This window comes from Pseudochaenichthys georgianus, chromosome 16, assembly GCF_902827115.2.
Source record: "Pseudochaenichthys georgianus chromosome 16, fPseGeo1.2, whole genome shotgun sequence".
In the NCBI taxonomy this organism is placed as follows: Eukaryota; Metazoa; Chordata; class Actinopteri; order Perciformes; family Channichthyidae; genus Pseudochaenichthys; species Pseudochaenichthys georgianus.
In genome coordinates, this window is record NC_047518.2 from 9,742,400 (window position 1) to 9,755,558 (window position 13,159).

Consider the following 13,159-nt stretch of genomic DNA (forward strand, 5'->3'; position numbering starts at 1 on the left):
TGTAATGTGTGACCAGCCTCCAGTCAGAGAGAGAGAGAGAGACTGGTTGATCAGGTTCAGCAGAGACGCATGCTGCTATGATTCCTATCAGTTCGCACTTTGAATGACTCCAACGCTTACTTTTAAGCTATGACTGGGATAGTAAAGATATAAATAAAGAACAATAGAAAAGCTACTGTAATAGATTTAATTTGAACACCCCAAGGACATTAAAATTGTTCTTTTCTATTTTCTTAGCATGTAGAAAAAGGAAGCATTTTACACTGCTAATTGTGTTTTGTTAAGCATAGTTTACACTAGTGAATCGGCCAACCACACATGCAAAGCAACGTCCAGTCATCAACACAGAGATACAGAGAAAATGCAGATATGGAAAGTGGACATGTCTTTACCCAATTTAATCCGTGCCATGTTGTTCTGGTGGGCAGTAGACAGCAGTAATGCCAGGCTTTCTCCTGGTAGTCATGAAATACAATTGAAGGTGTTCTTTTCCCCTGTTTATAGGACAGCAGCACATACAGGACACACCCACTACCGGTCTGCCTTTCTGTATCCCTCCTCCAGGTGATCCCAAGTGATTACAACATGACAAGTGTGTGTATGGTATCTGCACATTGGTTTGATTGTGTCCTGTGTGGGATCTGAATAACTAATGTGTGAGAGGTGTAGCCTAAGGCCAAGTAGTAAATACAATACAAGGATTGAACATGTTAAAGTATATAGGTGTGTGGTTTGATGCTAAATGAAACTTGCATCAAACTACCGCTACATATACTAAGCAGTTAAGGATGCATTACTGGGCAAATAATAAAGGGCTTTCTTAATATCGACTTTCGACTATCAAGGTTCTTCTACCTTTTTGAGAGAGAGAAAGGGTCAAACAGGATATTTGATATGGGGTAGTGAAAAAGAAGATGGAAGCATAACAATAAGTCAGGAATAAGAATACTGTAATATTATGTATGTGGATACCAGCTCACAGAGAGATTAATTGAAATGAAATTGTGGATACATTAGCCAAGCAGTCAAAACAAACAAGATGACATCCTGGACATTAGACAGTAAATCTGAAGCAAATTAATATAATTAAGGGTGGCAACATAATAAATAAATAGCATCTTCAATATATGAGACTAAATAAAACACTGCATTTAATAACATCACTCAGGATTATGTAAGCACTGTCAGGTGGATAATGTAGTGGAGCATGCCATTCAGCGCTACTACCTAGTATCTATACTATCTAAAACAAATACAAAAACATTAAAGAAAGACATGAGGAAGTCTTAAACATGTCTTGGACATTGGGTTAGGGAGGCAATTAAAACATTTTAAAATAGAAATTAAGCAGGGCAAGATAGTAATATTTTTAACAAAATGTTGTTATTTATTTTAATTGGTTATATATATATATATTAATAATTTAGTAGAGTTGTACACCTACTGGGTTGGTCCCCGCCCCAACCCAGTAGGTGGCAGTAATGCACCTGATCGGTTCATGTGCAGAACCTTCGCCGTTTGCTCGTGGTGCTCTACGGACCCGTTTCAGTGTAACTCCACGATGGCAGCTCTGGTGAAAACACATGTGCAGTTGTCTGGTAGGTTTTTTTCTATACAGTTTAATATTGTTGCGTCTCAAAACTAGGACAAGGGGTGTTTTTCACACCTTATGTTAATGTTATAAAGATAGTAGCTAGCTGACTTCCTTAGCTCTACTGTGTGTTAGAAGCAAACATGCTGCACAGCTAGCTTAGCATTAGCCCTGTTTCTGTTGGTTAGCTACCCAGTTTAAATAGAACTGAAGCTGTGCTCAATGATATTTGTTGTTAAAAGGAGAAAACAGCACTGTTGTGTGTAGTGTGTTTCAGACTAGCTAAAACCTGTCTGTCACAGGAGAAAGAGTGTATTGAATACCGTTAACGTAAACTAATGTAGTGTGCTGTTCACATTCATTTACACTTGCATTACAATCACTCACAACAAACCTCTTTCCATACTCTTACAATACACTTTGTTACAGTTGTCAGAAAACCCTTATGGTTTGGATGCTTTTCTGATAAATGTTGACATCGCAGAGCAGCACTGAAACTTTGGTTTCACTTTAAATGTAGCTGTTGGTTTTAGGGTTAGGTTTGAGTGCTCGATCAGGGGTTCCCAACCTTTATTGTGCCAAGGACCGGCAGATACATTAAAAAAAAAAATCGCTGACCTGTTGTCAATTTTAACTGATTTTAATATTTACTCACCACCAGCAGGTAGCAACAGAGGCTAATTGTAGCCTATGTAACAGCCTGAACAAATACTAGAACAATATGCATCCAAAACATATTAATGTTTAAAAAAGAACCGGTGTAAAAACCGACGTTATGGTTTTGTTTGTATGATTTACGGATAATCCAGTGATGAGAAAACGAGGTGTGTGTGTGTTTTCAGAAGATATTATGATAGTGACGTTCGTTCCGGTGCACGTCCGACAGCATTTAGCACTACATCGAGATTAAGATTCAACTAATTCATTTTGGGAACACCCGCATATAGGCTGCCTATGGAGTTAGCCAGATGTGTGTAAATTACTGTTCATGGTCATTTGAAAACAAATGCCGGTGTCGGACACACACACACATCATGCGCCTTGGTGACTGGACATCTCCTTCATAAAACTAATAAATGGGGGAGTAATCGGGCAGTTCGATGTGTGTGTGGTTAACACGTAGCAGCCTGCAGTCACTCGCTGTTCTGATCAAGGTAAACACAGTGAAGGCGGTGCGTAAAAAGGCACAGCTCTACCCGCTGGTGCTGCACTTCTCAGAGGCGGAGTATATTGCGGCTTTCACACCAGCGCTTTTCAGTTTCTAGCTCCGAGCGGGAGCTTTTCTGGTTCAGCTCCGGTTTCCCTTTTCAGCTCCCGCTCTGTGCACACCGCCCACTGGCGCCCCAGAGCTGCCCTTGCTGCGTCATGACGTCACCGTTTACATCGCTGATTTGCCCCCCAACGGCAGCTCACAACAACAACTGCGTCGGGTCGATGATCGTGTTGCTTTTAATCACACGAAGCCAGAATAAATTGAATAACGACTTCTCCAACCTTATACTTTTCTCCAGAGTGCCGTGGTTCATTGTTTATTAATGTGTTTCTGCAGCATTTACCGACTGCTGCAGTGCAGCTCTTCCACAGGAGTTTATTCTCCGGTTAGCTCACACTGCAGCGGCCGCTCTAAAGTATTCACTGTCCGACTCACACAAGCAGCTGATGCATATCTCCAGTTCCCCTTAGCCTAAGTGAATGTATGTCAGTCTGAATTGACACTGTTTGGTATCACAACGCTGTTATGAAAGTTTCTCTGGTATAAAACGGGTGATGTTAGCATAGCAACCGAAGCTAAACTGACTACTTGCATCCGATAGCTGCAATAATACAAAACAACACGTCTGCCTCTCTCCACAATGATCGATAACAGTGAACGGATGGTCAAAGTAAGGTACAAATAAACAGAATCACACGAAGCCTGGTTAGTGTTGCCTGACTTTATAAAGTGTGTTTATAGGCACTACTGCTTGTAGGCAGTCATAACAGTCGACCCATGGGAGGTGGGTTTAGTTTCCTGCACGCCTCGACGTAAGAGAGACGTAAGCGACGTCACCTCTTAGCTCCAAAGCTCTTGCCTCTGGACCGACAATTTTTTGGAGCTGGAAATGAAGCGGATTCCGGAGCTAAGAGCCGGCGCAGCTCCAGTGTGAACTGGAAAACCCGGCGCTTTTCAGGCTCTAGCTCCGAGCCGGAGCTGAAAAGGCGCTGGTGTGAAAGGGGCATGAATCCCGCTGCCTCCTGATGCTGCCTGCAGCCATTTCATGAAGTGAGGGAGGTTTTCCTTCTATAAAACAGCTGCGGGATACCGTGAGAGTCCCGGACATGAATTCAAAGATCAAGGCAGACTGGTTTACTCTCCTGTTTTGCCAATCCGGTGCTTAAACATATAGCTCTACACCCCTGGCCGAGATGTCGTTAAAATGAAGTCAGTTTGAAATATATCTCAAATAATGTATGCACTGCCATTTCCCCACATAAACATAACAGTCTGCAACGAAACGGTTGTCTCCTGTGCGCTCCTCTTCCTACTTGGCGCACCGGTAACTTTCTCGTGCGCACAAGAGGCTGAGCCGCCGAATCCCTCGGAACATCATAAAAGCCATTGCATTTTTAACAGTTTTCTAGTGAAAGTTTAACCAGGCTACTGGATGAAATAATATGACTGGTATAGGTGCGAAAATTAAACACTTTTTGAAAAAAAATATTATGATTTATATATTTATAATTCTGCAAATATTACGATAAACTCACAGCTATTTCGCGGCCCGGCAGTAACACCTCCGGCCCGGTACCGGTCCGCGGACCGGGGGTTGGGAAACCCTGTGCTAGACAACAGACATAATGTGTGAGTGTCATGGGCCTTTTTTAAGGGGTTTTCTTCTAAGCAAACTATCAAGAACAATGTATACATTGGGTTTCTAAATTAGGCCAAATGTAACAAAATGAATAAATGCTGTAGCACCGCTCAATATATGAGAAAACACGGCGCTGAGATATTTGATACAGTAATCTAATACATAAATTATTTTACCTGCACTAAAGATATTCTACTATCAGTGTAGTGATAGCTGTCGCAGTAATAATCATATAAATAATAATGTGTATTTTTGGTGTCCTCAGCGGACGATGCACAGTCTGAGTCAGAGGAAAACGAGGAGCAGAGTGATTCTGAAGAAGGGAGCAATGATGAAGGCTCAGATGATGGAGAGAGCGATGGAGGAGAAAATGACCAAGACGGGGACGAGGCAGAGGATGAAGACGAGGGTGAGGAAGGAGGAGAGGGTGAGGACGGAGGTGACGGAAACGCCAATGCCGGGTGGGCAGAGGCCATGGCAAAGATCCTGGGGAAGAAGACCCCGGAGACAAAAAGCATCATCCTGGTGAAGAACAAGGAGCTGGACAAGATTAAGGAGAAGGAGAAAAAGGAGCTGCTGGAGAGAAGGAAACAGGTATCAGGCGCACATTTTGAAACTCCTTCATGGTGTCTGTTTATTCTGTCATCCCATTACTAACATCTGAATTATTTTAATGAAAGAAGTCCAAGGGTCCGTGTCTGCCTGAATGCTGAGTCACCCTGTGGCTCTTTATGTTTTGCTCCTATTATGAACACATTTTGATTTTATTGTCCTAAATGAAATGTTGTAAGTGTATCCACACAAACTCCGCCCTTACGAACCAGACCTCGGTGCCACATTTAGATCCTACTGCTCTGAATTCATTGTGTCTAATCTAAGGACGCAACGATGGCAGTTTCCAATGTTAATGTTTTAAATAATGATGAACAAAATCTGGAGTCCACATGTGATTTTGAAATATTAGAACACTGACCCTTACTTTCAAGTAACTTGCAGCATGTCTTGCACCGTCGTTTGTGTTCCCGAAAGAGAGTCAGTGTGCGAAAAAGTACACGTCCCACCGTCCGGGACGTGTTATTTACAATATCGGACAAGTCGATCTTTCAATTGACTTGTCCGGTGGACAAGTGACGTTTTTCGCCCCGATGTATTGACAAATTATTGATAAATTCAGTTTACAAAAGGAAGAACTCATTCGCAAATTGTCCGTGTCCGCCATTGTTCGTTTAGAAATGTTAGTTTCGGTTCTGCTTGTCGATTCCTAAGGAAATGCATCTCGCCGCTTTCTGTACAGTTAGACGGGGCGGGCGGGAAGTGTAGCACAGTGGCAGGGTTGGGAAGCAAAACTCGGTTCCGAGTAGGAACAAATAACAATTGTCCGGTCCCGGGATTAATAAGAGTTGTGAGGACAGGAGGCGAGGCCGAGCCCCGCGGCCCGCAGCTCTCTCTCTCTCTCTCTATGCTCCGTGATCGCTGCACGGTGCAGCTCAGCGTCTCTCTCTCTTTCTTTCTACACACAGCGGATCCGCTGCCCGTTTAACAGCCTCATCTTTGTCAAACTTTCTTATGTTCTTTCTCTAACACGTAATGAAGGTTATTAAGCGTTTTAGCTCCTGTGTTGTTAATATTGACGCCATTTCCTTTATGAAGTGAAGCAGCCTCCCTGTCTGTGTCCTCACGCTGTCCTCACATCCCCGGACCCCCAGACTCGGAGGAGCACAGGGATGTCAGTATTGTTTATGAAGCAGGGTATAGAAAGTACATTATTGAAATGCTATTTATACTATTTATTAACTTTTACAAACAGCGAGTAGCTGGGGAGCTGCCAGCATGTGTATTGCAGGACATGTGTAAGCGTGCAAGTGTCTTTGAGTTGTAGAAAAGCGCTAGGATAGGCTATAAATATAATAATAATAACTATTTGTATAGCACCTTTCATACAGGGGATTGCAGTTCAAAGTGCTTTACATCAGTAAAAAATAAGACATAAAATCTGTGTAAAACAAGCAGCAAGAGCAAAGCATAAAGTGGGATAAAATAATTAAAAATAAAAACATGGGGAATAAAACATAGAGAAATAGTGCAATGTCAATCACAGAGAATAGTGCAGTATAATAGTGTAAAATCAGTAAAATGCTTTGGTAAAGAGAGCCTTTTAAAAATGCCTAATGTATTGGCTTCCCTAATATTGTTGGGTAACGTGTTCCACAGTTTTGGGGCGTAGTTTACAAAGGCTGCATCACCGATTTCTTATGACTCTTTCTGGTGACCTCTAATGGACCTGCATCTGATGATTGCAGTGTTCTGGCAGGTGTGTAGTTCATTAGAGAGTCAGCAATGTAGCTGGGTCCTTGTCCATTTAGAGCTTTGTATATGAGGAGAAGCACCTTAAAATCAATTCTAAAAGTTACAGGAAGCCAGTGTAGAGTAGCTAAGACAGGACTAATGTGTTCCCTCCTTTTGGTATTCGTTAGTAGTCTAGCTGCAGAGTTTTGAATGAGCTGGAGTCTTTGTACATTCTCAAACTGCACCACTTGGAACTAACTAAACAATGCAGAGATTATTTTTATATAATTGTATTCAATAACCGTAAGAAATTAAACAGTATGAAGTGATTTGTAAATAGGAATACAGATTTGACTTAATGTTTTCATAAATATATTTTTCTCCCAGTTTGTCATGGGACTTATTTTGACCCTCTCAAAGAACCGGAATCGAGAACCAAAAATAACCGGAATCGAAAAGCAGAACCGGAATCGTTAAAATCCAAACGATACCCAACCCTATGTGTGATGCAGTAAAATCTTACCGCTCACTTACATTAGCGGTGTTGTAAAAACCGTGGGAAAATGTAAAAAATACGATGACGAAGAAGAAGATTCCAGTGGCCCCAATTTTTGTAAATTCTGGACAAGTGAACAATTTATTCGGACAAGTAAATTGCCAAACCCACTTGTCCATGGACAAGTACTCTCTAAAAACTTTTTCTCACACTGGAGAGTACTCTGCAACTTGTCACAAAGATGGCAGGGTTAACGGATTTCCATTTGAATGATGGCGCCTTGCAGGATGCATCGCATTGAGGCAAGATACTCCTGGTGAAACATTCCTGTGGGGTTTTACTTTTTAGCTTGGTTCCCTCGCTGAATGAGTTGCGTGTTTTCTCACAAGGCTACATGTGGAATGTGGCCTTAATAAGCACATTCATAGGTAAAAAGCGTTGAAGGAATTATTTGTAGGAATACATATGCAGACAGATTGTGTTTTTCCCAATATGACAAGTTTGTGGAACTAATTGTGAGTTTGTTTTTGTGACCATCAGGTGGACAAGAAGAGAGCGTGGGAGAATCTGAGCAGGGAGAAGCCGGACCTGGTGAAGGACCGAGAGAATGAGAGAGCTATGCAGAGGATCGCTACCAGGTGAGGACTCTTTTTCTCTGAGGCTGCTTTGTTAAGCATTCTCAGAAAGCACGTTGAATTCCTGACTCCAGTGTGTTCTGGTGCTCAGAGGGGTGGTGCAGCTGTTCAACGCTGTGAGGAAACACCAGAAGACCATAGATACCAAGGTGAAGGAAGTGGGAGGCTCGGAGAGGAAGAAGGCCAAGCTGCTGTCGTCCGTCTCCAAGAAAGACTTCATCGACGTGCTGAGGAGGACGGACAGAGGCAGCGGATCAGCTGTCAAGGCTGAAAAGGAGGCGGTGAGTTCAATGATGTCCTGTCCACGTGTTCCTTATGAGAGTTACATGTTAGGATTTTAGAGATATGGTTACACTTTTGGTTCTGCCTATCGATTTCAGTTTGTATTGGTTCTTGATTTTAGTTCTTTGAGAGGTTAAAAATAAGTTGCATTCCTATTTCACGGCAAATGTGTTGGTCTTATTAAATATAATGATTTAATATAAAGATCTATGCCTTGTTTTGGCCTTCACAAGTTTTAGGGATGCTCCGATCGTTATGTAAGGGATAATGTGCTGCGACGCGGTCATTATGGGGAAAAGAACACCGACAGGCTGATCAGGAGCCCGACGCGAAGCGGAGGGATCTAGATCGGCATGAAGGTGTTCTTTTCCCCATAATGACCAAGTCGCTGCACATTATCCCGCTTATTACATGGCCACATTCTCAACAAAGTAACGTTATGACTCCCAATATTAATTGAAATGCTTTTATGGATTTAGAAAATGATTTTATTGATTTAAAAAATAGTTGTATGTATTGATTTAAATTGACATGCATCCGCGAAGAAAAATAGTCCGATGTTACTGTTTGAACTAACGTAGCAACGGCAGGAACTGCTTCGATAGCGTTTTTGAGGAGCTTTCTGATTACAGATTTGAAAACATCGCTGCTTGCTTTAAAAGTAGCACAATTCATTATGTCAAACCTTGGAAAGTATCTCGATATCCCTGCCCTGATGCCAAAGTAACTGCACACTGTATGTTTTGCCATTTGATGTATATGTCTGGACCGCTGCGTAAAAAGGAGGGTTTCTGCCCGTTACTTCTCCGCTGTTTTCTTGTCCCTCTTGTCTTTTTCTTTTCTTCACTGGGGACTCATCAGCCACTAACTATTACTCCAAATTACTGTGCTCTCCAAATATATTAAAATGAATGTTAAAATCCTCCATGTTGCTATCACACGACAGCGGAAAACTAAAGACAATCAGACAGTTTGCTTGCTTTTCAAACTGTTACATTTGAAAAACAGTGAGAGCGTCTCTTGTCAGTTTGAAAAGCCAACGGTAGGACCTGCTTGCGTTTTTGAGGAGCTTTTTGATTACAGATTTGAAAACATCGCTCCTTGCTTTAAAAGTAGCACAATTCATGATGTCAAACCTTGGAAAGTATCTAGATATCCCTGCCCTAATGACAAAGTAACTGGCAAGTGAATATGTGTCGCCGTTTGATGTCTATGTCTGGACCGCTGCGTAAAAAGGAGGGTTTCTGCCCCGTTACTTCTCCGCTGTTTTTCTTGTCCCAGTTCGAAAAGCAAACTGCATGCAGTTTGCTTTTCGGCCCAACTGTATACAGTTAAATCGACCGGACTTCTTTCTGAAGATGTGAGCGTCCTTAACAACGGTCAATAAGTCCTTGACAGCGGTCTGTCTGTTCGGTATTAACAACGTGTCACGTGTTCTGAATTGACCAATCAGAATCGAGTATTCAACTAAGCCATGTAATAATGGCCGATATTCACTCTTAATAGTTCGATCGGTGCTCTCTATAAAGGCCGATCAGGAGACCCGATCGCATGACGTAAAATATATGACACTTTTCTCTGTGCGCGGCAAAACAAGCTCTCTGGCAATATTTTAAGGTGTCCGAAAAAGACAATAAAATAGCGGTATGCAACGTGTGTGAAGCGGAAATCCTGCAGCTCCGCCCGCTGTGACGGACCGGTGAGCGAAACACACACTAAGAGTTCAGGGTTCGTACGGTCATTGAAAACCTGGAAAAGTCATGGAAATTCAAAATGCAAATTCCAGGCCCTGGAAAAGTTATGGAAAACGATGTTTTTCCCAAAGTTTTGGAAAAGTCATGGAAATGTAACTAAAATTGCGTCAAATATAATTTACATTTTATCTAATCGCCAAAATAATCTGCGGTCGCGAGTTGTTATGTGCCATCATGATGCGCATGGTGTTATTTTTTAATATATGAAGCGCGAGCTGTGTGCTCGAGTCTTCCTGCCTGTCGGTTGAACTCTGCTGCTCCGGTATTAGGGTCAGCTACGGTGCGTTCGTTAACTGTGCGGAGTCACTGTGGCATAGACTGCACCGCTGGTGAACAGCCGTTCAGGTGTTCAGAGCAGAGCGGCAGAGCGTGATGTGAACTGAAATGTTTTTCTGTCACAATATCATTAAGGAATCGTTGAGCTAGCTAGCTAGCATACATTGTCACTATCTGCTAACGTTAGCTTGAGCCTTCGTTTTCTAATAGTTTTTTTCATAGGCTATAAACGGAGGTGGTATAAGTATAGATATTGTGCTAGAGTAAAAGTAGAAGTACTCAGATGTTGTTCTTAAAAGTAGAAGTACTCAGATCTTGTACTCGAGTAAAAGTAGAAGTACCAGAGTGTAGGAATACTCTGTTACAGTAAAAGTCCTGCATTCAAAATGTTACTCAAGTAAAAGTACAAAAGTATTATCATCAAAATATAGTGAAAGTAGCGACAGTAAAAGTAGTCGTTGTGCAGATTGGTCCATTTCAGAATAATATATATGATATGTTTTTTAATGATTGATCATGAAAGTGTTCTCAAAGCTGGTGAAGGTGCAGCTAGTCTGAAGTACTTTGTAGACTGCAGGGTAGCTGGTGGATTTACTCCAGGTGGAACTAAAGTCTGATTTAACACTTGATTATATTTCACATCATTCATCCACATCTGTGAAGTAACTAAAGGTATTAAATACATGTAGTGGAGGAAAAGTACACCATGTACCTCTGAACTGTAGTGGAGTAGAAGTACACCATGTACCTCTGAACTGTAGTGGAGTAGAAGTACACCATGTACCTCTGAACTGTAGTGGAGTAGAAGTACACCATGTACCTCTGAACTGTAGTGGAGTAGAAGTACACCATGTACCTCTGAACTGTAGTGGAGTAGAAGTACACCATGTACCTCTGAACTGTAGTGGAGTAGAAGTACACCATGTACCTCTGAACTGTAGTGGAGTAGAAGTACACCATGTACCTCTGAACTGTAGAGGAGTAGAAGTACACCATGTACCTCTGAACTGTAGAGGAGTAGAAGTACAAAGTAGCAAAACATTGAAATACTTAAATAAAGTACAAGTATCTCAAAATTGTACCCACGTATAGTACTTGTTGAGTTTATGAACTTAGTTACTTTACACCAGTGGCTATAAAGATAGAAAGACTAAGCCTTGCACAGAGGCATGACAATACATTTTCAAAATGCTCAACAGTGCTGCCAGAATTATAAACTGACTGCTACACAATTAAAAAAAATGCTTTTATATATTTCTATTAGATGTGACTCTTTGGCGTTTCTGTTATTATTGACACTGCTGCTTTCAGGGGGTCAGGGGTCGGGTCCTTGCCACCTTTTTCATACCTGATGACTTTGCCTCCCTGACTACAGTTGCTTTAGCGTGTAGAAGCTAGTAAGCCTACTATTTGATTTGTTTTAGATAGGCACAACATGTTTCATATGCAGACCTTATTTTCCTGTTCCATGTTCAAATAAACCATTTTCAGTGGGAATTTTTTTTTGGTCATGGAAAATGAGGTAAAGGTCATTGAGAAGTCATGGAAAAGTCATTGAAAATCATTGGTGAAAAAGTATATGAACCCTGAGAGTTAGACCTGCAGTAAATATCTGCCAGCTGCCGGATTGCTTTATTGTTTGCAAAAGTAAATGAATCATCATTTCATTTAAAAAACATTTAAACATTCTAAACCCTGATTTACAAACGGACTTCCCCACTGAGTGCACTCAAGGTGTCGCTGTTGCCTCATGAAGGCATCGGTGGGACAAGGCACAGCTAGAAGCACATAATAAACTGTGTGTGTGTGTGTGTGTGTGTGTGTGTGTGTGTGTGTGTGTGTGTGTGTGTGTGTGTGTGTGTGTGTGTGTGTGTGTGTGTGTAGGCTGCAGAGAAGAAGCCCGCCTGGAGCGTCCTCACAGACGACTTCATGATGGGAGCCACCATGAAAGACTGGGACAAAGACAGTGATGGAGAGGAGGCCGATACAAACCAAGGAGCAGGGGGGGAGGACAGTGACTCAGACTGAAAGGACTGCAGGCTGTGATGCCTTCAGGGACATGTGTGTGGACCAGAGACCCTGACCCCTCCTGTCAGTGTGTGTGACTGCACAGAGAAAAAACCTGGAATGTGTTTATACTGACTGTATAAACATGCAAATATTTGTATGGCCTCTCACACTATGATGTTTGTTGCTCAATATGTTGTGCAGAGGGGAATGATGAGTGACAGTACAACTCTGAGGGACAATAACTGATACATGGGAACAGGATGTGACGGGGAACTGAGGGAAGCTCCTTGCCATGTGGAGCTCCTGCCCTCCATCACACTCGGCATCGGTTTGCTTCCATTTCCATCATCATCTACATAATGTTTTTTTATGAATGACCTGTGTTCTGTAAATATGAGTGTGTTGTAGAGTGCTGGTTAAATAAACAGCTAGTTCATGTGTATATCTGTGGTCTTCTGTCGACTGGACATGTGTCTGGTGGTCATAGTAACAGTATTTTTATAAAGATTATTTTTGGGGCTTTTTTGCCTTTTTCAGTCATTTTCACAAGATGACACAAACAAACAGTTACAGACTTAAATACAGATACAGTGTCCCCGCATTTTTACTGTTCAACTTCAATCTCTGACTTAAAGAGGACATGTTGTTCTCATTTTTAAGGTTCATATTTGTATGTTGTGCCCCTACTGGGACATGTCTCCATGCTTTAATGTTCAAAAAGCTCTATTTTCTCACACTGCCTGTGCTGCAGCACCTCTTTTCACCCTCTGGCCGTTTCTCAATGTCGAGTAAAACTGCCATTTCAAGTATACTACGTCATCGAGTGGCGCCGAAGGACTGTTGAAATGCCCAGCATTCGGCGCCACTCGATGACGTAGTATACTTGAAATAGTGGCTCTGCAGCAGGTATACTCCACATTGAGAAACGGCCTCTGTCTGAAACCAGAGCCCAGTCTGTTGTGATTGGTCAACGGCTT

General features: G+C 42.0%; 1 protein-coding gene across 1 annotated transcript; it reads left to right on the top strand.

Annotated features, from left to right (window-relative positions):
• The first annotated feature begins 1,478 nt into the window (after window positions 1-1,478).
• Window positions 1,479-12,624, top strand: rrp15 (ribosomal RNA processing 15 homolog). Its single transcript, XM_034102630.2, has 5 exons — window positions 1,479-1,598; window positions 4,709-5,037; window positions 7,766-7,863; window positions 7,952-8,141; window positions 12,057-12,624. The coding sequence occupies exons 1-5, from the start codon at window positions 1,499-1,501 to the stop codon at window positions 12,198-12,200; spliced, it is 861 nt and encodes a 286-aa protein (XP_033958521.1). The 5' UTR covers window positions 1,479-1,498; the 3' UTR covers window positions 12,201-12,624.
• Window positions 12,625-13,159: the final 535 nt, after the last annotated feature.

Coding starts and splice junctions, on each gene's coding strand:
- rrp15 (XM_034102630.2), top strand. CDS start 1,499: ATGTGCAGAACCTTCGCCGTTTGCTCGTGGTGCTCTACGGACCCGTTT. Junction 5,038..7,765: donor TGCTGGAGAGAAGGAAACAG/GTATCAGGCGCA, acceptor TGTGACCATCAG/GTGGACAAGAAGAGAGCGTG. Junction 7,864..7,951: donor ATGCAGAGGATCGCTACCAG/GTGAGGACTCTT, acceptor TCTGGTGCTCAG/AGGGGTGGTGCAGCTGTTCA.